A 23137-nucleotide genomic window follows, 5' to 3' on the forward strand; every position below is an offset into this window, starting at 1 on the left:
CACAAGCAACGATCAAGACGGGAGGGAACGAAGTCAGTAACAAACAGCTTCAAGTGTGTTCTGGATCATCTGCAGAGGTTTGAACGTGCATGCAGGGAGGCCTGCCAGTAGGGAGTTGCAGTAATCAATGCGCGATATCACGAGAGCCTGTACCAGCAGCTGTGTTGCATGCTCTGACAGGTAGGGTCGGATGACAAGGAGCTCAGTCTTAAATAGGTTGAGCCGAAGGCGGCGCCTCAGACACATCTCAGTGAAAACTGGCCTCATAAAGCAAAAACTGTTTGCATCGCAAGATACTTATCGAGGTTGTACAGAGAAAAAACTGTCAGTAATTTGTACCGGCCCTTTAAGATAAAGGCTGGAGTCATTACATTCAGTTTTTAAGGGTAAATTATGCTACTTCTGGCTTTGCAGCTCGTCTGAAAAAGAGCAAGTCATTTACTGTGCCATAGTCTTTGCTCCTGTCCTGCTCCAGGCCTCTCCTCTCCCTCATGCTTCATCTCTCTTCAGCCCCAGCCAGAGCTACACTGATTTCAGAGCAGCCTTGTTGTCAGACCTCAAAGGGAGATGGATGGACGGCCTTACTTAGAGCTCAGCTAACTGCCTCCCCTTTCTCCTTAGCCAGAGAGAAGCAGTTGGTTGGAGGGAGAATCGATTTTCATCTCTCCTCTGGCTGATGGCAGCCGAATAGATATCAAGGGTGATTCTGCAAGGGGGAGAAAAAAAAAAGGGATGGGGGGGCCGAGGAGAGCGAGGATGACGAGGAGGGGAGGCCGGATAAATCAGATCCAAGAGTAGAGAACAGAGCAAAAAAGAGATTGAGAGATCATAGGAAGGAGGCAAACTTTGAGGATGGAGAGGGGTGAGAGGGTTCAGGGGATCAGACATGCGGAGCCATGAGGGCGAGTAAGAGAAGAAGCAGAGCGGTGGGAAAAGAGGACGGAAAGAGGGAGGTCAGAGGAGGAGAGACAGGCGGCGTTGGTGGGGGTAATCACATAGGAAACGGAGGAAAGATGAGGGTTAGGGTGGATGAAAGCTTTGTAAATAAAGTGGGGTGCAGGGAGGGGAGATGAGGGGCAGTTTTCACGGGTGACAAATGGACTGAGAGTGCCACCGGCGTCTCCCGTGTCACGGCGATGTCACACCGGCCTCCTCGGTGGGCTCGTGGCCAGGCTGTAACTCTGTCCCGGTGATGTACACCACCTGTATCCTCTTCATCTTCTCTTTTCATCCATCACAGAGCCCCTGCCCTTCACCTCACTTCACACTGATACCTGAATCTATCACTTGAATCATGTGTGTTTGGTAACTTGCTGGAAGAATTGGCGAAATGAGCGTTTGGTTGCACCACTGCTTAAAAGAACTTCTTCAATGTCAGAAGAGCCCGGCTTCAGATCAGCTTAATTATGGGAAACTATATGAGAAGAGAAATGTATCAAAGGGCATATTGCCTTTTAGTTTCTGCATGCCTCTCTCTGCACACACACACACACACACACACACACACACACACACACATAATATTAGTATGTGCCGACATGCCGTTCCTCTAATCCCGCTCTGATCAAAGCACAGTTTGGAAGGACAACGCCTAATTGAGACGATGTGTGGCGGGAGGGACTCTTACATAAAAGAGATGAGGTCAGAGAAATAACTGGGTTCAATTATGTGTGTGTGTGTGTGTGTGTATGAGTGTGTGTGTATGTGTTAAACGTAGGTACATCAGCCTAAGGGCCCTACTTTCTCTCAGGCACGCAGCAAGCTAACTTTGCTGTAGGTCTTTGCTTTTGTTGGTCCAAACAAACAAGTTAGAAGTGACGCAGCTCTTCTGTTATTCCCACCTGTTACAACCACATTTTATTGCAAACACAACCACATAAACACATTTTAAGGTTTCGGCATCATAGATGAATGCAAAGATGCCTCACAATCCCGAGTGTAGACGACCATTTTTACCACACATCAAAATAAAATCCTCCATGCAGTATTTCAAAGCCGCAGCCGTCATAAAGCTGCTGGAATGATGTTTACTCCATCCGCAGTCTGTGGTGTGAGAGATGTGATGTAAGGCACATATTTACACTCTGGTCAAACAGTGTGGCTACATTCATCAATTATTGAATCTTCTCACACAGCGTTAGGAATCAAACAAAACAAATACTCAAACATCTCAGGCTAATAAACTATTTATACCAGAGTCCATGTTGATGCTGTTCGGTGAGATTACGAGGAGTATTAAAGCTGTTTCCTCATCGGTGATGTTTGGACCGAGCGTCGAGCTCCGGTGTTTTAAAATGAATCTAATGAGGAAGTGCAAAACACTGCAGTTCCTTGAGTGTCCACTTGAGGCTGGCTGCAGAAGCCCAAAGAACTCCATTATGCCTCATATTAAAATGATCATTTTTATAACAGAATTAAAGGGCCAGTTTGCTAATTTTCAACCTCAGTCCTATCATGCTATGATGGGGAGCTAATGCCATTATGGTAGAAATGAAATGCTATTTGGCTCTGTGCCTTTGGAGGACGCTATCCGCTTCTCCAATGGGCCCTGGAAAACCTCCACCAGACTACGTAAAACGCGTCATCTGGCGGAGGCCAGGGAGCTTGCTAAACTACACTTCCTCAATCTAGGACGCCCCCCTCCGATGTCATGTCTCGTTCAAAATTGTCAGGTTTGAAATGTAGACTGCAGACCTGAAGATCTTTTAGACGATCCAACGGTATATTGTCGTCGTATTTATTCTGAGCCATTTCCTGCAGCGTAAACGGTTCTACTTCACTCCAGCGTCTCTCGCTGGGCCGTTCCTTTCAAAGGGAGGGGCGCAATGCACGCTGGGTGTTGTAGGAATGTAGAATGGGCAAAACCACGAGCTGTTTGTACGACTTTCTCCGCAGCTATGGCGCCAATTTCAAATATTATTGCTTCTATCAATTACAGAGAACACCAGCTTTGACTGACAGAGGCTTTTTCCAGGGTCGACTTGCTCCTTTAAACATGTTTACAGCCTGGTACAAAAACATTTGTGATAAATAGCTAATTTTACAATTCAAGATAACTGTACAGGGCTGAATTTTTATATAACACACGTGTTTTAATCTATAAGCCTTAAATAATAGGGGCTGGGTCACTTGAGACTCAAGACGTCTATGCTCCAGCTCCAGTGAGTTAAATGCTAGTATTATTGTAGTATTATATACTGTGCTCGCCATACCTGCCGTTTAAGCTCGCTCTGTGTTTATCAAACATATATTTATTTGTTAACTAGTGCGTAGGAGTCAGGATCGTTGTTTGCTTTCCCCCGGAGAGATCACGGCAGACTGTAGTGATGAGAAGACGTGTAATTAAAGTTACCCGGTACATGTTGTTCATCCTCCATCTCTCGTCTGAGCAAACGAGCGGCGGGTCCGCTACTTCTTCAGTCTGATAAATAAACATCTGCGGTCAATAACAACCACAAATAGAATCTCCGTGTAAAGGGAACATGCTGTGGAGAAACCAATTGATGACATCACGTTTTTATACAGTGTTTCGGACATATTGTTCTCCGCACAACATTTACAACTGGGAACAAAAGTTTCTTTCTGTCAGCTGTTCTCGGTTAATTGCATCAGATATCGCTCACTAAAATGCTACTAAACCTCGGGACCGCAGCAGAGTTCAGCTGCACGGACGCCTGAGTAATATCAGGCTCTGGCTCCACTTTCAACACTCGATGGAAGGATAATGTTGTCATGGTTTTTGTCTTCAACAGAGTGTTAATAATACAAAAATATAAAGTAAAACTCAGAAATAAAATGCACATAATCTGTTTTTGCAGCCGCATTACACTGCATGAGTGTTGAGTCAACATCTGTGCTCCGCAGTGTCCACATTTCCCGGCCTATTAGGAAACTGTCACACCTGACGTGATCGGCCATTAGTGAAGCCTGAGATAAACCCACCTGCTGATATCGTGTTGCTCCTACTTATCAAGTTTTAATTTCTGCTTCAGCGTCTTTTCAGCTTCTCCTGTGCGCCTGTGGTCTCTAAAATTGCTGAAGATTAGTTGGTCACACCCACTTGTGCCCAGAGTTTGAACCAGCAATTCTGCTAGCAGGAAAATAGAGCCATACCTCTGTGTGTGTGCGTGTGTGTGTGTGTGTGTGTGCCCTCAGAATTAGCAGGCTCTTCACAGTGGACAACTCAGCCAGCGTGACAAACTGCAGCTGGATTTCTGCTGGATTTAGTTTTAATGATGTTTGAGCAGAACGCTCCCCGCTGACAGAAATCACCTAACTAACTCTGAGCGCTGTGTGTTTGACCGTTTGTGAGGTGTGACAGGTAATACTAACCACTTCTGTAAACAGCGTAATGAGTCAGGTTTGTTTCAGGCGTCGACACGCGGCGTGGGACGTCAGATCCACTTACGGCGGGTTACCACGACGTGTCGATCGGCCGGCTTTTTTCCAGGTCGTGACCCCTCGCCGACAGCAGATCAGTTACAGCGTAAACTTGGTCTAACCGCTCTGTCAAACCTCGAACTGCTCTCTTTTAATTTGCCATGAGGGTCTCGGTAAGTGAGCCTTACATCCGAATCATTCCTCCGGTACCCTGAAGCAGCCTCAGAAATACCAGACGCTTGAATCTCCCAGCAGCCCTGAACTAAACGCTCCCTCGTTTTGTTTTGCTGTTTGCGTGCCTTTTGGGGCGACGAGTCAAATTGTGTTTGCTCAGACAGCTCATCAGCTAAAGTCAACTCTGTTAAACCAGCCATCAAATAGGCGCAGGAGGAGGAGGAGGAGGAGGAGGAGGAGGCGGTGTGTGAGGGGGTGTGTGTGTGTGGTGTTGTCGCTACAGGAGACACGTCCTGCTTCATCATCCGACACAACACCTTCCTCAAATCTCCGTTTTCCTCCCTTTTGATAAAAGCAGCATTTCAACCACACACAAATGCCGACGTTCGCACTCGCGCGCACACACATTCGCCACCAGTTTGGCTGTGAACTCACTCAGCCGTAATGACACAGCTAGTGTTGCCACAGTGTAGCTACAGATGGAAGCAATTATGGCGCTGTGAAAATATTTCCTGAAGAAAGGCGGTGTTTTGACTGGTGGAGCAGCGGGATGCAATCACTCAGTAATTGTGGTCCGCTGAAACATCAATGAGGGGAGAGCAGCTTGGAGATTCCTTCTTGTGGCATCTTGGCGGAGCCAGGATGGACTCTGGATCTTCTTTTTGGTGGTTGTAGCGTTGCGAGGAGCTTTTGTGCGGGGAGAGAAAATTTGTTGCCAAATTTACGGCCGTGGTCTCATCTGATTCCTCTCTAATTGCTGCGGTTTGGAAAGAGGCCTGCTTTGCGGCTTAGGAGGGGGGACCCATAAAGCCGACACAGTGCTTTGTATTTACATGGCAGCTAGTTAAAGCGCAGTCTTAAGCCTGCTCATGATGAATGTGTTGCCCTATAGCTTTAACCCCTACAGAGGCAGACAGGAAGCGAGAATAAAAGTGTGTGTGAGGGGGAGCGTACGCCGCAGTAGTTCACTTTTTGTTTGATGTGGTCTCCTCTTTCAGACGCAGAGAGACGCTCTGTAACCTTGACGCCACAGTCGTCCTCCCTTCTTCTCCTAACTCCCTCTGCTGTCACTCCTGCAAGTCAGGAACCAAGGGCAAAGAGAGAGAGAGAGAGAGAGTATAGATGGAGGAAGTGTGATGTGTAGCTGAGCATCCCCAGATGCCTGCCTGAGCTCTAACTCACGTCTCTCCCACCCTGCGGAGCTTCTGAGAAGAGTTCTGATCCTCTCTGTGAATACTGAGCTCGAGTGATGAAATAAGAGGACCAACGTGCGTGTGTGTGTGTGTGTGTGTGTGTGTGTGTGTGTGTGTGTGTGTGTGTGTGTGTGTGTGTGTACTTGTGAAAAAGGGAAGTGAAAGATACTACACAGTGTCGAGATGTGGAATTTTTGGGGCGAGCTCTAAGAAGATATGAATAGCAGACTCAGCTGCAGGAAAGCTTGGCGAGGAGCAACGACTCCTGGAGGCTTTCAGCTCTTCCTTTCCTCCTCTGAGTCCTCCTCACATCTCCTTCCCAACAGCAGGAGCATCAGAGGAGGCCTTGAAAAACCCAAGGGGGCTGCTGACCCCTCAGAAAGCAAAGGCCCCTCGCTGATTGATGTGTTTGTGTGCGTGAGTGGGTTAAAGAAAGATTCTGGGCGGTGAAGGTTGTTAGCCTAAGACACGTCTGTTGGGTTTTTCACACATTTTCACAGAAAGAAATCAGTTTTTTCATCTTGTTTTACGTCCAAATGCTTCCAAAAGAGGCTGCTTCATGATGCACAAGGAAAATGATCACTACAGTTTAATGTAGACTTGATCCTTTAGTGACCATGGCAGCGCAGCAACGCTTCAGGTTATAAAATGAAGAACTTGCAATAGAGACAAGTAAACACAATAGAAAGAGACTCTTGGATTTGAAAAAGAACCGACCAACATTTTTGAATTTGTTTATGAGCATAAATACGATTTAAGTCTGTGGCTCTGAAATGATAACATCTATTATGCCAGCAGTATTTCAATTGCAAATGCACAACTTAAATGTGCTGAGAACATATTATCAGTCCGCTTTATTCTGAGCAGTGGGATTCTGCATGACAACATTTTGTCCAGACGTGGATTCATATCTGTTATTTTTAAATTGCTGGTTCTGTGTTTTCAAATTTGAGAAATTGTCAGTCACCAAGTCAGAAAAGAACATTTTGATTCATCATTTCTGAATCAAAGTGTGATAACAGTCTGCTTTGTTTTTGCTTGTATTTCCAGGCCACTGTCAATCAAATGTTTGTCCTGCAGAGCTGAATTTTTGAGTGCTAAATTCTAACTCAATAATACAAAGTAGTAGTGTCCCCCTCCACGAACAGGATAAGCAGCAGAGACGGATGGATGGATGTAGGCCTGCAACTAACAACTATTTTGATAATCGATTAATCTGTAGATTATTACTTCGAAAAAGTAATACTCAATTTTAGTATTTTTCAGCCTTGTATTCAAAACACAAAAAGTATTATACCTTGTGTTCTTCTACAATGCAATGTTAATATCAACAACGTAACTCAATAAATATCTTAATACTCTTGATTTCCTTAAAAATTGCTCATGTGAAAGGAAAGCACAGACAAGGCCGCTACAATAACAAAGGACATTGGGGATGCAGCCATGAACTGAGTATAACAGGGAAATGTAATTAACCAATACATATTTAATCAGACACTGCTGATTAAATAAATATATGAGTATATACTGAGTATATGAACTGCTCAAGTTTCTGTTGGGAATAAATAAAAGATTCACTTTTGTCCGACTCTGACTAATGGCATGAAATATTCAAAAACTCCATAGCGTTATGTCATACTCCGGTGTCTGTCCGACTGAATTTCAGCTAATTAGCGTTAGCTTAATCTGCTGTGTCTCGCAGATTAGTGTCCGTTCTGACAGACAAACACGGGATTACAAGTTAATTTAAACACAACGCGACGAACAGAAATACTTTCTGTCAGTTTTCTCTCCATTTCATGACGGTTTCATGAAGCCAGGCGTTAGCTTTATCAAGAATTAGTGTTACAATAACTCTACCAGTGGCTTTAGCTTCTAAACAACTTAACTACAACGGTATACTGTACTACGCTGCTTTACCAGCGGCTCGGCTATATCAGCCCATCACAAAACGGAGAGGAGATGAACATTAGAAACCGTAATCATACGTTTGTCAGTGTAAACGGACACTAATCTAAAAGAGGCTGACACATCATCAGCAAAACAAACTGTACAACAAACGGATACTCATTGAAAAATAATTCATGTTTATCCCAGAGGAGACCGGAGACGTAACTTCCTGTAATTCATCACATGAGCTGCACAAGCCGCGCCATTGGCCGGCTGCCCCCAGTGACGTTTTTACAGCCCACGCCGTGCATCATAACATAGACCCACCTAATCGATGATGAAATTCGTTGCCAACTATTTTAATAATCGATTTTAATCGATTAGTTGTTGCAGCCCTAGATGATGTTTTTTCTTAACTTAAACTTTAAATTAAAAATATGAATATTAAAGTAGGGTATCTGTGCAGGCCCTCATACAGCCTCTGCCTGAAACAACTCAGTCAGCTCTGTCCCTTTAAGAAATCCTGCACCTACAAGCCCGCTTTCTTCTTATTGGCCAGCTCTCTGAAGCCTCCCTTTGTGACGTCACAAAGTGCAGCGTTCAGAAAAAACAGTGTGAAACCTGGCTTTCACAGCAGCCTGCAGACTGAGTTGAGAAGCCTGGGGATTACTCCAACATACTTTTACCTACAGATTTGAAACTTCACCCACGTTTAGTTTGGACATCCAACATTGTGACACTATATATGTCTTAACATGTGAAACATCATAATACTCCTCTTTATTTGTTATGGAGAGAAACGTAGATTTTCAGGGGCTTAACCGTCAAATCAAAAAGTTACTACTTTATAAACTGTGACACATTTTCATCTTGACTTAATTACACTGCATTTTATGAAATGTTCACTGATTAATGGTTGTAGATAAAATCCAGTTTAATATTCAACTAAACTGTCCAAATCTGCTGGCAGAATCAGAGCTGTATTTCAGCCTTATTTTATAAGCTTGACGACTATAAAACCAGTATGTGTACGTGTCTGTGCGATTGGATTAATTGGTTGTCTGGTGTGATCAGGATGCGTAAAAAAGAAGGGTTACATTTGAGCGTGTGTCTGTGTGGGTGTTTGATTGTGTGTGTTAAAAAGATGGAGGACGACAGATCGGCACATAAACACTGTTTGATTGGACCTGGAGCCTTTTTCCACACGACTACACACAACCATGAACACCATCAGCTGAAGCCTCCGGCTCCTCTCACTATCTGCCAATATAAACACCAGACATTTGAGGAATTTGGCTGACCTTACACACATACACACACACACACACGCACAGTGCTGATGAAGACTAAAGGCCTCAGGCAGGTCTGTGGTTGCTGCTGAGTAATCGTTGGCCAATAAAGTGACTGCAGGACCTCCAGGCGCTGTGTGACGCCTCAGCAGAGAGGCCTGCAGGGTGACATCCTGAGCACTGTAACTACTCTCCACTCACAGCACCGGGGATTGTTTTTGTGTCTATCACTCTGACAGGAATCGACCACGGAGAGTTCCCCAAACTCTCTGCATCAAACAACACTTTTCCTCCTTTTTACAGCACGTCAATAACCCTCCTGCACTCCCTGGTTCTCACTCGCTCTGCCTCTTTCTCTTCATTTGTTTCCCTTCCATCGAACACTTCCTCCCTGCTCTTTCTTTACGTGTCACTTCCCCTTTTCCCGATATCTGTTTCCGTCTCTCTCTCGGTCTGTCCATCAGCATCCTCCTATCTCTTCTACCCATGGGTTTGTTCCTGAACCTCAGTATTGATCCCCCTTAAACTCTCTTTAGTCCGGGTCAGCTGGCGGCTGCTGTGATTCTGAGCGATCGCTCGGCTCAGGAATGTGTCCGGGTGCCGCGTCCACCTGCGAGGCCCTCGGCAGGCGCGGTGTCACAGCGGAGACTTTACATTAAAGATGGCCTGCAAACGAACGGAGCCGATGAGGAGAGGGAGGGGGTGAACAAGCGTCGTTTCAATCAGGCGTCCAGATGGCGTGCAGCCCCGACATGAGGCCTGATGGTTTAATCATTCTGTTAAACCTCCAGAAATTTGTATCAGGAACGGGTCCAAGGCTTCAGCTCTGGGGGTGTTAACATAAAAACAAATTGGCATGTGTTTCCAGCTGGTGGGAGGATAGTAAAGAAAGTATAGCAGCATACAGAGCGCTTATGTGATATACGGATGTCACATGGGAGAAAGATTAAGTAGAAGTTGCCTGGTTTGGGAATGAGCGATGTGAGGCCTCTGGTGCAGATAGTTAGACTCACGCTATGTCAACCTGCTCGCCACAGTTTGCGCCTTAAATGAGAATATCAATTACCGAACGAAAGCAGAGCCAAGCGTAACCTGTAATTCATGGAGAGTAGAGAAAAAGACTTGAGATTAAACCCACACATGTGCGTTCACACACATACACTCTGGTGCACACAAAACAATTTATTTCCCCACGGTGTCCGCCACAGCCCACTTGTTTTGTTTGGATTGGATGCAGCTGAAACTGCTAACAGACTCGCCCCTTGTTAAGCCGCCTCTCGCAAAAGCTTGACCAGATTGGGAAAACGGCGTCTCCTGATATAATTGAATCCGCAAATTCAATGAGGAACATTCCTGACAGCAACACGTGTGCAGAGCGTGTGAAGGAAAACAGCTCGTTTATGGGGCGAAAAAAACATCGTGCAGCTTTTGATTACGCAGCAGCGAGAGGAGAGTTAAGCCCCCCTCTGATGATTTTAACACACCAACTCTGGACTTACCTCGTTTACCCCAAGCAGAGATTCCTCTGAGGGTAGATGATGAAATAGGTTAAAAATTAAACACGCTGGGTAGCTGGAGAGGAATGTATAGGTGGAACGAGGGTCGTGCAGGTATGTAATTATTCAGTCATCATCGCGAACCTTGACACAGAGCCAGCCGAAAGCCTGATGTGCCCTCGCTAATAGACCCAGCTGAAGACCTGAATCTGTTAACAGCAGTTTTCTGCTGCAGATTTTATGGAATTTTAATTGCAACCACATGGCTGCTGCGCATAAATGTTTTAACATATTGATCAGGCGGGTGCAAGACAGGCACGTCCGACCGGCCCTCAGGAGCAGAGAGTTGTTTTTTTTATCTCTTTCTTTATATATTTAATTTTTAAACCAGGGAGTCGTGCAAAACTCTGCAGCAGCTTTCTGAAAAAAGAAAACACCGTCAGGGAGGGACTGTAAACGGTTTTACAATCATCCCGAGAGTAAACACGGTTTACGAGCGAGCGAGGTTTAGTCCGAGAAAGGAGCTCTGCAGCGTTCCTGCTCCTTCTTTTTAAAGCGCATTAATTCTTTCTCAGTTTCTCTCCATCCTTGAGCACACACTGGGATTAGCTTCGCAGCTCACAACATGAGGTGTGCAGCGCGTTTGGGTGTGAAAGAGAGATGCAGCGGTAGAAATAGATAGCGAGATATGAAACGAAGGTAATGGGGAAGGGGAAAGAAAGCAGGAAGGAGGAGCACCTGCGAGTGAGGAGACACAAAATAGTGCCTGCAGTCTTTCAACAGGAGAAGAAGAGCGCAGGATAATGAGCGGAATCAGTGAGCCGTGGGTGATGCACTTATTAACACACACACATATTCATACGTCTATCCCCACTTATTCACACTACATTTCACATGCTTTGCCACGTGCGTGCCTGCCGTCACCGCGCGCACACAACACATTAACATGCAGAGAAATGGTGGATTGTGGAGATGAAAGCCCCTCAGATCAGCGGCTGTACGCTGACACAGTCGTAACCTATCAAGCTCTGAAGTGCGTGCTCGTGGCATCGACAGGTCCGCCGGGATGCTGTGAAGTCTCTTTGTTCTGTTTTGATGTGCTATTTCTAATACATGTATTCCAGCTCCCAAACTACATAAAAGTTCCCCCTGCCTGGCTTTTGATTAGGAAACTTATCGAACTGTAGGAGGCCTCGAATAGCTCCCAGATTAATTGATCTAAAATAGCTCAGGATAAAAATCCAAACTAGTGTTGGTGAGTTACAACATGGGTGTTATTTTGGTGGATTTGCTCGTTATCTTGATCAAACATAACAAGGGAAAAAAAGAAGTGCTTTTCTCTTAGCATCCTGGCAGCTTAAGATTGTACTCACGAAGTAAGTTACTTGTGTCCTGGATATTTCGCCTTGATTCAGGGATCGCCAAGAGTGCTCAATGTGGCATCATCAATGACGGATCATCAAAGGACACACTATTTGTAGCCAGTGGATCTTTTGGCGATCAGTTAGCAAAGGTGTCTATTTTCTTGCTGGCTTCAGGCAGCAGCATTGGTATGACTCTTTTGAGCTGCTGAGGTTTCCTGTTTCCTCAGTTTGGCATTGATATTTTTGGTTGTTATTCTTGTTGTTATCTGCTCTGCTATGTGCAAAGTAAGGACAGAGGTGGGCTTTATTTTGTAGTGCTTTCACAGAGAACCATTCTAACCCGGCCTTGTGTGGCCTTCCTCACAAAGGTAACTGTTGAGATCTGACGGAACGGCAACGTCACTACAAGGAAGTCCAACAAGAGAGGAAACATAACAGTGAAGCGTGAGTGAACCAGGTTGGGTGGTAGAGTCGGCCGTCTCTCATTTGGAAGGTTGGGGGTTCGATCCCTGACTGCTACAGTCACATGTCCAAGTGTCCTTGGGCGAAACCCCAAATTGAATGTGCTTAGATACTAGCCTTTCTTACACCTCAGCGCTGTAACGAAGCTCCGTCCTCATGCTGCCTTTGTCATTTTACATTGGACCACGCAACGCCGTGTAAAGCTGCCCCAGTGTGTGTTTGTGAAGCGCGTGCTTCAAATACACACACACACACACGGCGCTGTTCCACCCTGCCGGCTCTGCAGTTTACACGGACGCCGTTTCACCTCTGTTACGTCTCTGTTACTACCTCCGATGCCGGCTCAGAGGCGGAAGGACTTCACCCCAACCGTTCCGCCTCCGTTTGTTCTACATAGAAGACAGAACGTAACAGAGGCGTAATAATCCCGCCTTGAACTGGCAGTGTAAAAAGCTGTACTGGTTGGAGATTAGCACTTAGGCCTCTGCCATCAATGTGTGAGTGTGAAAGAGCGAATGTGACATGTAGTGTCACATTGATTATTGCCACTTAATGTTAATCTCCATTCATACCCGATGGCTTTGCCTTCAGGAGCAATATGGGGTTCAGTGTCTTGCCTGTTCTTGTAATATACTGTATGTTACAGTGGTAAGTGCACACTTTTCCTGTGAAATGACAGACTTTTACCGACACTTTGGATGTGCTAACTTACAAGTAAAGAGCTTAAGATCATTAGTTCCCAACCTTTTTGGCTTTCCATCCCTCAAAGCCAAGTAGTGCTTACATGTGACTCCACACTGACAGGTCAAATGATTAACATAGATGATCTCGTTGCAATGGCTCATGTCAGTGGGTGGGATATGTTGGTCAGTAAGAGCATCTTTTGTACTTGAAGTTGATGTGTTGGAAGCAGGAAAAATGGGCAGGCATAAGGATGTGAGCGACTTTGACAAGGGCCAAATTGTGACAGCTACACGACTGGATCAGAGCATCTCCAAAACCGCAGCTCTTGTTGGGTGTTCCCGGTCTGCAGCGGTCAGGACCTACCGAAAGTGGTCCAAGGAAAGAAAGCAGCGAAGCAGCGACAGGGTCATGGGCGGCCAAGGCTCATTGGTGCACGTAGGGAGTTACGGCTCGCCCGTGTGGTCCGATCCAACGGAGGAGCTACTGAAGCTCAAACTGCTGAAAAAGTTGATGCTGGTTCTGATAGAAAGGTGTCAGCACACACAGAGCATCGCAGTGCCCATGCTGACATAATGTTATGACTGATCGGTGTATCTCTGAACAAAGAAAGTCTGACACATTTGGGATGATCTCGGGCGGTTGAAAAGTGTTTTTCTTCTTTACATGCTTATTATCCCTTGATCCAAATGTTTACCACGCGATCCCTTAATTAGACCTGAGCCACTAGTTTAGCCTGATTGTGTGAACGCTCATTGTTCCTGCCAAGCTTTATTGTAGTGATGATCTAATGTTTTCCGTCATTGTAGCAATCACACAGACGAGCACAGCGCTGCCTCACTCTGCAGCAATGACGGCCAAAACTATTAAAATTAGTCTCAAGTTGTAATAAAGTGTGATCATCCTTTTGGACGTGTGCGTCTAATCAACATCAACATCGCTGATGCTGATTAAAACTGATCCTGCTCCACTTCATCTGGCTCTCTGTTCTTATCCCGCACACACACATGTTCACGAGGCCGTCGTGGAAAGCGTCACCAAACTGTGATCCCGGGGCCGCGCAGACACGCCGAGCCGTCTGCCAGCATTCTAATCAAGGGAAGTGTTTAACAACTGGCATGGAGCTAGCAGGGCTTTTCATTAATTTCCTTTACTCACCGGCGGAATGGAGGGAGAACCGAGAGCGGAGGAGACGCGAGGGGAAACTTTGAGGCAGCGCCGCGATTAACACGAGCACAGCTGTCACACTCGCTGTAACAGGGAAACATCACTTTGTCGCGCCAATATTAAATTCGATCACGCAGGAGCGACCTTGATTTGAAAGAGCGCGAGTGAAAGTTTCTTTACTTTTTAAGCCATTACTCCCATCATGCCGCCACACCGGGTGATCAAAGGAGTGGAGGGTAAGAGAGAGGGGTACAGAGAGGGGATTAACAGCTAACAAAGGGATTGAAAGGGAGGGAAGGATGATACAGCGACAAAGGAAATCGAGCACCAAAGAAAAATTGAAACTTTGTGGAAGCTCATTTGTGTCTTTGGACTTTGACAGATAACTGGTGCAAACATAGATTATATTGTGTGTTTTATACTGCACACAATTATCCGATCAGTCATGCTTTTACAACAGAGCTCTTCCATCTTTTCTCTCCCTGTCTCTCTCCTGTTTCCTTACCTACGCCCTGTGTACTCGCTTGTCCCCTCCTCTTTCATCACGTGTCCATCCACTCTCCTCACTTCTCCACCCAACTTATATAAAATCCCTCTCCTCTCGTCTTCGCTCCCCTCCTCTCCTCTCCCCTCATTGTTACGCTGTAATTGGAGCTGGAAGCTTCTAGACAAGCGGCTCGGTGTGCGTCAGGCTGACAGGCAGGCCCGTTGGCTTCTATTAAGCTTTAATAAGAGCCGGATTGGAAGAGGAGAGGAGAGTTGAAGGGATGAGGGAGCGAGCGGGATGCTGCTTCGACTGTCACCTCTCGGTTGCACGCGTGGAAACCTGCCTGCTGTCAAACAACACAAACACTCCACTAAATCTATCCATCCGTCTCTTATTGTCATCGGCTTTTCGGGAGCGGCGGAAGATGTTGCGCATCCCAAAGAGACAGACTTATCCACGAAAATAATCAGCATATTGGAGTGTGTATGTAACAGAGAGTGGATTGTGATTGGGGCCACTCTGCCTTCATCCCACAGCCACACACACTCCGTGAAGCATACTCACTCACACACTTGTCAAGCCCTCTCCTCCTGCACGAAGACGACAGCGGTATTATTGCGCCGTGCAGAATTTAATCTGAAGTGCCACGCAGCAACCCCGGACCACAGTTGAGGAAAATGTTGGAGAAATCTCTACAACCTCGGCCACTGAGTGCTGCAAGAGCAGATCCAGATGTGATGTGTGTGAGAGCGGAGGTTTGCGGTTTTAACCAGTTAAGGAGCTGACTTGTTCGGGGTTTGCTGCGGTTGCAGTGCCTCATTTTTGTACACAAAGTCATCAAGGCTGCGGGTTATTGAATCAATTCATTACCTGACCCCTCAAACTCCTCCAGCGAGTGTGTGTGTGTGTGTGTGTGTACTGTAAACGAACACGCCAGCAACCTCCAAATGTCTTTCTTTGCGTCACATCTGCTTCCCCGTAGAAAAGCAGCCTCTTCACTGAGGAGAGGAGCGATAATGTAATTGAACCTGGCAGCTTCTCCAAATTGAATATTGGCCCGAAACTTGAAAATAAATACAGCAAGAATCAGGACGATGTTTAGGCTGCTGCAACAAAGATGCCAACACTGAGCTCAAGGAGGAAAAGAAGGAATGCCAAGTTCAATGTAAACACACAAAACATAAGCCTGTGCGGTAACCACGAGCTACATGAGGAAAGATATGTCAAGAGATCTGAATCGAGCAAATTGAGCAATCAAGTTTTTACCTCCCGCTGGGAAAACTAACCTCTGAAATAAGCCCTAATACTCAGTTAAATAAACACTTTAAAATGCATAACTCGGGCCACATGCAGGAACTTACTCCAGTTACGTGCAAAAAAATCTTCCAATTTTAGATCAAAATCTTTAAAGAGGGTGTTTTATTCCCCTCTTAATATTCAAAAGCAGCGAGAAGAAGCAGTTAAAAGAAAATGAGAGAAGAAGAGGTCGTGACATCGAGCGAATCCGAATATTAAAAACAAATACGCTTTTATAACGAACACAATCCCGCTGATTTCGTGTGATCTCTGGGTATTCAGGAGCACTTGTGTGATGCTGAACCGAACTGAACTGTCACATAATGAACAGGCGGTAACTAAGGCCCGTGTCCACGTGTATCCCTCCGCTTATTGGATTGGTGATAAAGGACTAATTAGTGCTGAATAGGACATTGATTGAGCAGGAAGGCCGGTTGATTTATGCCCCGTTTCAGTCAATGGAATCTGCCGACTTGTTGGGAGTATGGACTCGCATTGATGGGAGAGGAGGATGTATGGGTGGAGGTTTAAAATAAAACTGTAAGTGACGTGGAGAGGTGTTTGGTTTGATTTATTTCTCAATCGTTACCTGGAATATTTAGAGTTTAAGGCCTCTGTTGTGAAGCAAAGAAACCATAGACCGCCGGAGTCAGCCCCACTCATGGGTCTGTATGTGACTGACTGACTGACGGGACTTTCAGAGCAAGAGAGAGAGAGAGTTGCAACATCACAATGGTGGATCATGGAGCATATTGGATCTCCACTGACGCGACTCTCTATCTTTACGGCTCTGGATACTTTGTTCGGGGAGTAGGCAGGGCTGCTCCTCCGCTGCTCGTCCGCTGTCCTCACCTACGTCCGCAGCGCGCACCTGCTTTCAAGCATGTTGTCCTTGTAACACATCGCCCACAAAAGCACACAAGGACCTGCTGCGGGTCACATACTAGGTTTTGACCTAGTCTTGTTAGTTGTCTTTCAGCTGTCCACAGCTGTGTGTGGCGGCAGTGGCTCAGTGGTAGACTTGGCCCTCTCTCAATTGTTAGGTTGGGGGTTCAGTTGAAGTGTCCTTGGGCAAGGCACTGAACCCCTAATTGCTCCCTATGAATGCATATATTTGGCGTAGCAGCCTTTACCATCAGAGTGTGAATATGTGTGTGAAAGGGTGAATGTGACATGCAGTGTCAACGCGCTTTGAGTGGTTGGAAGACTAGAAAAGTGCTGTATAAGTACAGTCCATTTACCAGTTACTAATTAGCATACTCGCAATGCTAACAACAGGCTAGCTAGGCTAACAGGATTAACTATAATGTTTCTATATATTACTGTACCTTCCAGTGCATGTAGATATGCATGCTGTAGTGCCTAATATGTCTGCACAATATGAGGAAAACTAGTTAGGTATAGCTTTGAAGATACACAGTGCGATAGATAAGGAAATATTGGAGTGTGAATATTAGCATCAACTTACTATGTTTTCCCATTTTGTGATGTTTTACACAGTTCTTGTGTTTGTAGTACGCTGTCTCTTTAAATCTAAATAATTCCACATAGCAAAGGAAATGTTTTTTTTCACCACAACTTCTTTGTCAACCAAGTTTTCCACTTTAGTCTTCCTGTTTTCATACATGTTAGCTAACCTAGCCCCCATGTTAAGACCAACTAATCTGAATGGTAGCTGGTGGTGAGCTTGGGCTTCATCTTACTGGACAAATGGTGTGAATATGTTAAATGTTGCGTGTACCTACAATGTTTTAACTTCTTAACAAGTTTCAGGCCGTCTTTCAGGATGTGTTTACTATGCATGTTCATTTTACAATGACATTGAAAAGATGATTTATTTGTCAGCACTACTTGACGTGGGGATAGCACAGCTTCATATGTCTCTTAATGTATACGCAGCACCTCTGGCTCAGCACAGCGGTCCAGCAGTCCCTCTCAGGGTTTAAGCTGCCATTTCCCAGCTTAATGTCAACGTGCAGAGTAACACTTTATTATGCCGAGCCACAGGCCGCATTAATTACCCAACCGGCTCTGTGAGTATTTGCACCACAACCAGCCCTGTTAAAAATGAATTTGTCAGCCAATAAATGTATGTTTGTTTAAAGAAGCTGCTGCTGCTCTCTGTATGTTCATTTTTCCTCTCCTTCTTCATCCCGTGTGTTAGTGAGTAACTGGCTCCAAATGTCTATTAATGACATCCATTTATTTTCTGTGAGAAAGGATTAATCTTACTGCCCTGGTGGAGACAGGGCTCCCTCTGTTGCTATTGGTGCTGTAATTTAACAACTATTACTATGTTTGTCTAAGGACCCAAATGTTCGAGTTGGCTTTAGGCAACTTCTCTCTCTCTCGCTCTCTTTTCTTTCTCTCTCTCTGTAACACCCTCCTCTTCCCTTCATCTGCTTTTTCTACAATCTGCTTCCCTTGGCACGGTTTCATTGTATCCGTTGGTGTTGGTCCCAGGAGCTTACGCAGCAAAGAACAACTTTTTCTTCTGGCATTTTCCTAATTGATCCATGGCAGCCTGTGCTGTGGTCGGGCTGAATTCATATCTTCAATAATTCATAAACAGCTCTCCCCGAGGGAGTTCAACTAATGTTCTTATATGAAAGAAACACAGAAATCTGTGGTCTTGTCTGCTGATGGTGTACCCTTTATCTAAAAACACTGTGCCTTGTTCATCCTTGCAAAGACTTTGGCATTTAGAAGCAACAAGGAGAAAACGACAGTATATTTATTTTTATATAAACTCACAGCATACAAAACAAGCTGAGGTGTTTGAGGTCTATACTTTGTTAGACGAAAAGCTGAACTGTGTTCAGCATCTTAGGTATCCGGAGGTGTTTTGTACTGTTTAACAGGTAATTGTATCTAATGTTTGAATGAAACACGTGACATCATCTAACTGGGAAGAATAACACCTTTGGTGGTATACAAGAGGAAAACTTTCGATTATTACTCACCATTAACGCCAGACTTGGCATCTCTCCCCATAAAGCTAATGTTGTGAAACATGTTAGGGTTGAAAGCTATTCTCAATCAGGAAGACAGTTATTACAGCTATTAAAATCACCATCCACTTTACGTAATGAAGGCAATTAGCCAGAGCTACCTTGGCTGGAAAGCATACGACCGTTCCCACCCACAGAGGAGAGAGAAAATAGGCCGTTTTGTCTCGCAGTTTGTTGACTCCCACCAGTTTATTACAGGAAATACTGATGCCATTAACATGGTTCCTCCAGCTGACTGATGGTTTCCTTTTGTGTTTGATTGTATCTCCGTCTGTAGGGATCCTGCTACAGGAGAGTTTCATGGAGGAGCCTGACGGCCTGGTGTCTGTGAACCTGCTGGTGGTGTCTGCGGTGTCAGCCTTCGCCACAGGAGCCGTCCTCTCCGGCCTCACTGTCTGCTGGATCATGAGTCACAGACACCGCCACTCTCGGGGCTCGGGAGCCAACGGTGCTCGCCGCAAGAGCGACAAAGAGCAGAGCATGCTGGGTCAGGGCCGCAGCGGGTCGGTAATGAGCGTGACAAGAACGAGCGGCGGTGAGAGGCGTCGTTCGCAGGCAGACAACCCCTTCGTCACGCCCAACGGATGGCCTAAAGGAGAGATGGACCCGGGCCTGCTGCCCACCCCGGAGCAGACGCCGCTGCAGCAGAAACGAGCCATGCGTCTCCCAGACACCGACTGGGACCAGAGCCAGACCTTCCTCACCGCCGTGGGGACTCCCTGCCCCAACAACTCGGTCATCTACCTGAGCTCCAAGTTCCTGCACGGAGGCGGAGGAGGCGGAGGGATGGTCCGGATAGAGGACCCAGGAGAGGTCATGCTTCCCCCGCACACAGAGCGCCAGCGGTACCTGATCCTCGCCACACAGAGAGGCGAGCATGGCGGTGGTCGTCCCAGCGGCAGCCTGAGGAACTCAGCGGGAGATTACATCTACCCCGCCACGCCGCAGGACTCCCCCGACCGACGGAGGGTGGTGTCCGCACCGACTCCCCACATGGACTATGGGGAGCCTCGCTGGAGTCACGAGGCGCTCAACTACAACAGCAACAACGGAGCGCCCTATCACCCCCAACGCCAGGGCCTCATCAGGCCTGACATGCACGGGCCGCGAGGGCTGGGAGAACTGGCGGACTTCAGCCACCTTATGGGGAAGAACATGGGAGAGCGCACCCCTAGTGGCCAGTGAGGGGAAGTACGTGAGCTCTCTCTGAACACCCATTCCCTCCAACAGCAGACTGGAATAAATCCACCCCTCAGACTCACTGTCCCAGTCCAACCTTACCCCGTCTGTCCTCTCTCACTGTCATTCAATGTCCTGACGTCATTCAGCTGACTGAAGAGAGAGACAGAGATAGAAAAGAAAAAGAGAGAGTCGAAAAAGAGGAGAGAACTCTCCTTACGTCTCCGTTCCTCTGCTCTTAATCTGAGGTGCACCCCTCTGCTCTGTAAGTGGTACGACCCGCAGAGCTTGACTTTGACTCCACAGGACAAACAGTGAGGTAAAGAGAGGGGTGCAAAGGATTGGGAATCTTCTCATACGAACGTGTGGAGATAAAAAAAAAAAAGACTATCGCTTGCGCGCCAAATGTGAAAGGTCTCCCTCCGCCATTCTGTTCACCGTTCTGACTCCATGGATCTTTATTGAGTGTGAAATTTTGTTTCTGCTTCTGTTTTTCGTGCCAGTGGCATCCAGCAGACGACAATGTGCTTTACTATGGATTTCAGATGAGACTAAAACTGTTGTAGCCGTGCCAGAGGGCAGTGACTCTCAATGAATCATGCAGTGTCTGAATGTGATCGTGTGTGTGTGTGTGTGAGTGAGTGGCCACAACAACCCCAACCGGTGTCCCGTCTTAACTGTGAAGAATTACTATATAATGTAAGGATGGAGCGGAAAGAGTTTTCCTTTTTTATAAACGATTACAGAGAGACAAATTTTATTTTGTGTCTATTTGAAACTGTGTGAAGCAATCAGAGGCTTGGATGGTTGACCAGTGGCTAGTGACGTCTCCCATTGTGGTTTCTGTGATTCCCAGTACCTCAGCAGCAGCACTGGAGAGCCATCATGACGTTAAAGAAAGCAATAATAAGGACGAAAAATAAAGCAGATTTAATTTGATATTGTAAAGTTTAAATGTTTTCTAAGCAAGCTGAAGCGTGTGAAGGAGACCTGGATCAATATCTCTCCTCCATTACTCCCTCTCCTCGCCGCCTCTCAGTATGCCCGGGTCTCTCTGACCTGACCTGAGGGGCTCCGCAGTCCATTTGAAGGAGGGAATGTGAGCTGTGACTGTCTGCCTGTCTGACTGGGGCTGTGAGGCCCGGCCGCTTGGGAGCTCCATTCAGCCTCTTCTGCCCGACACTGAGCCTCTTTGTGCCCCCGAAGCAGGAGGAGACTGCAGCAACAAATAGCCGTTAAGAGTCAGGGACCTACCCAGCGCCGCAGCCTAGCAGAATATCAATGAGGAGGACAGGAGCTCCATCCGTCATGTGAGATGCACCAACCAGGACGGGGCATCTCCAATGCTTCACCCACTCTGGTTGTTCGCTCTTTTGCCCCGGACGGGGAGGAGCTGAGGGCGGAGGCCGGGGTCGGGGCACCGCTAACTGTCACAAAGCTCATCCCCTTGTGGCTTTTCTCCCTTTTCTGTCTTTCAGTGTGTTTCGCAACAAAAGTGGGATAAAGAAAACAGATGGGCATGGGTACACTTGGGTGTGGAGTTACTCTTTCACTCCATTATCTGATCTTTTCATGTTTTTTGTCTGTTCTCATCCGATTCAAATGTAGATCCAGAGATAGGTTTATTCCCTTCATCTGGGTCATGCTGTGGTGGAGGTGGTGTTTTTGTGTCCATCGCTCTGTTGGCTCGTGTGCGTGACTCTTTTAGGTCCGTGTCCATGAATGTGTTACTCATACTGAATGCATAAAAACCAGCTTTGATCCATTTGTACTCTTCTTCTCACCCGTCTTCTGTTGTTCTCTCTTGAGCCGTTAATGTTGTGCCGCAGCCCTTTGCCTCACATTCACAAGTCTGTGCTAACGGTGTCAGAGCCCCGCGTGGGAGGAGTGTATGCTATATAATACATTTAATTCATTATCATTTAAACAGAAGGGAAGCTAACACGGAGGTGGTGGGCTCTGCTTTGTTTAACAGAACTGGGTCAGATGTTAGATACACAGTAATAAACAAGACAATGTCCCAATGTAACATTAAGGAAGCTCCAGAAACTATTTGAAACCAACGTCGACATGTCACCTTAAAGTTAATGAGACTGTAATTTACTATTATGTTTTAAATAAAATCCTATTTTCCATTTAAAGTGGCAATATTCTGCGTATTAGCATCTTTTAGCTCATTGTTTTTTATTTTCAGGCCTAAAATAAAATTCATTTGGTTCATCCTGACTGTGTGTTATCAGCAGCTGATTTTAGCAATAATGCTAGGAACCGTATACAGCATTTAGAACGATGCAGATATTTCGCTCAGAAGTTGGTGGGGACCAAAAACAGAGCTCAAAGGAGGGTAAATATTAGACCTCTATAAACTAAGTACCCAAGAAGGCTCCAAAAACCTTAAATGTTTCCCCACATCCACTTATTCTGCCAACTCTTTGCTAACACCTTAAAAACATAATATGTTAATTTTATGTTTACAGATTGTTTGTAGTGCCCCCAAGTGGCCAAAATATCAATTACCGTAAAATGTGGAATGTAAAACGCAGTTTATTTTTGGGGGTATCCCAGATGGATAAGGGCTTTCTATAGCTATTTGTTAATAAAAACATGTATACAAGTTATTTCAACACTATTTCAATTTATTTTAATATATTCAAAACACACACAAATTATAGCCCACCATCTATTTTCGCCAAGTTTGCAATCCTGCTGGCTGCTGATGCAGTAGTTTAGCTCAGCCTACGTTAACGTTCATTATTGTGTGGATGGCGATTGCACGAACCTTTTAGCTTGATTATAGCGGCATCATCTGGGTAAAATACCATAACACAATAAAATACCTCTCCCTGCATTTAACACTGGCATATTGGTTGCACTGGTGTATAGGACGCAACCTACTTTTTAGATGAAAAAACAATGTGTTAAAAGTGCATCTTATACACCAAATTTTATGGTAAAAATTAGACCTCCATAAACCAGAAAAAAGACCCCACATTCACCTAATCTGGCAACTCTTCTTGGTGCATCTTCACCTTTAAAAAGTAATGTCTATTTTATGTGTAGATATTGTT

The 23137-nt window shown here is 45.8% G+C and overlaps 1 protein-coding gene across 1 annotated transcript in view; it reads left to right on the forward strand.

Annotated features, from left to right (window-relative positions):
* The window catches only part of sema6bb (sema domain, transmembrane domain (TM), and cytoplasmic domain, (semaphorin) 6Bb), a 137514-nt gene extending 114595 nt beyond the window's left edge, over positions 1–22919 (forward strand). The window contains exon 17 of the mRNA XM_069679556.1: positions 19168–22919. Within this exon, the coding sequence (XP_069535657.1) occupies positions 19168–20075 (908 nt within the window). The 3' untranslated portion in view covers positions 20076–22919. The remainder of the gene's footprint in view (positions 1–19167) is intronic.
* The last annotated feature ends 218 nt before the right edge of the window (positions 22920–23137 follow it).

The sequence above is a fragment of the Semicossyphus pulcher genome, unplaced genomic scaffold (genome assembly GCF_022749685.1).
Source record: "Semicossyphus pulcher isolate SPU_LCO1_2020_fin unplaced genomic scaffold, fSemPul1.0.p SCAF_4, whole genome shotgun sequence".
Taxonomy (NCBI): domain Eukaryota; kingdom Metazoa; phylum Chordata; class Actinopteri; order Labriformes; family Labridae; genus Semicossyphus; species Semicossyphus pulcher.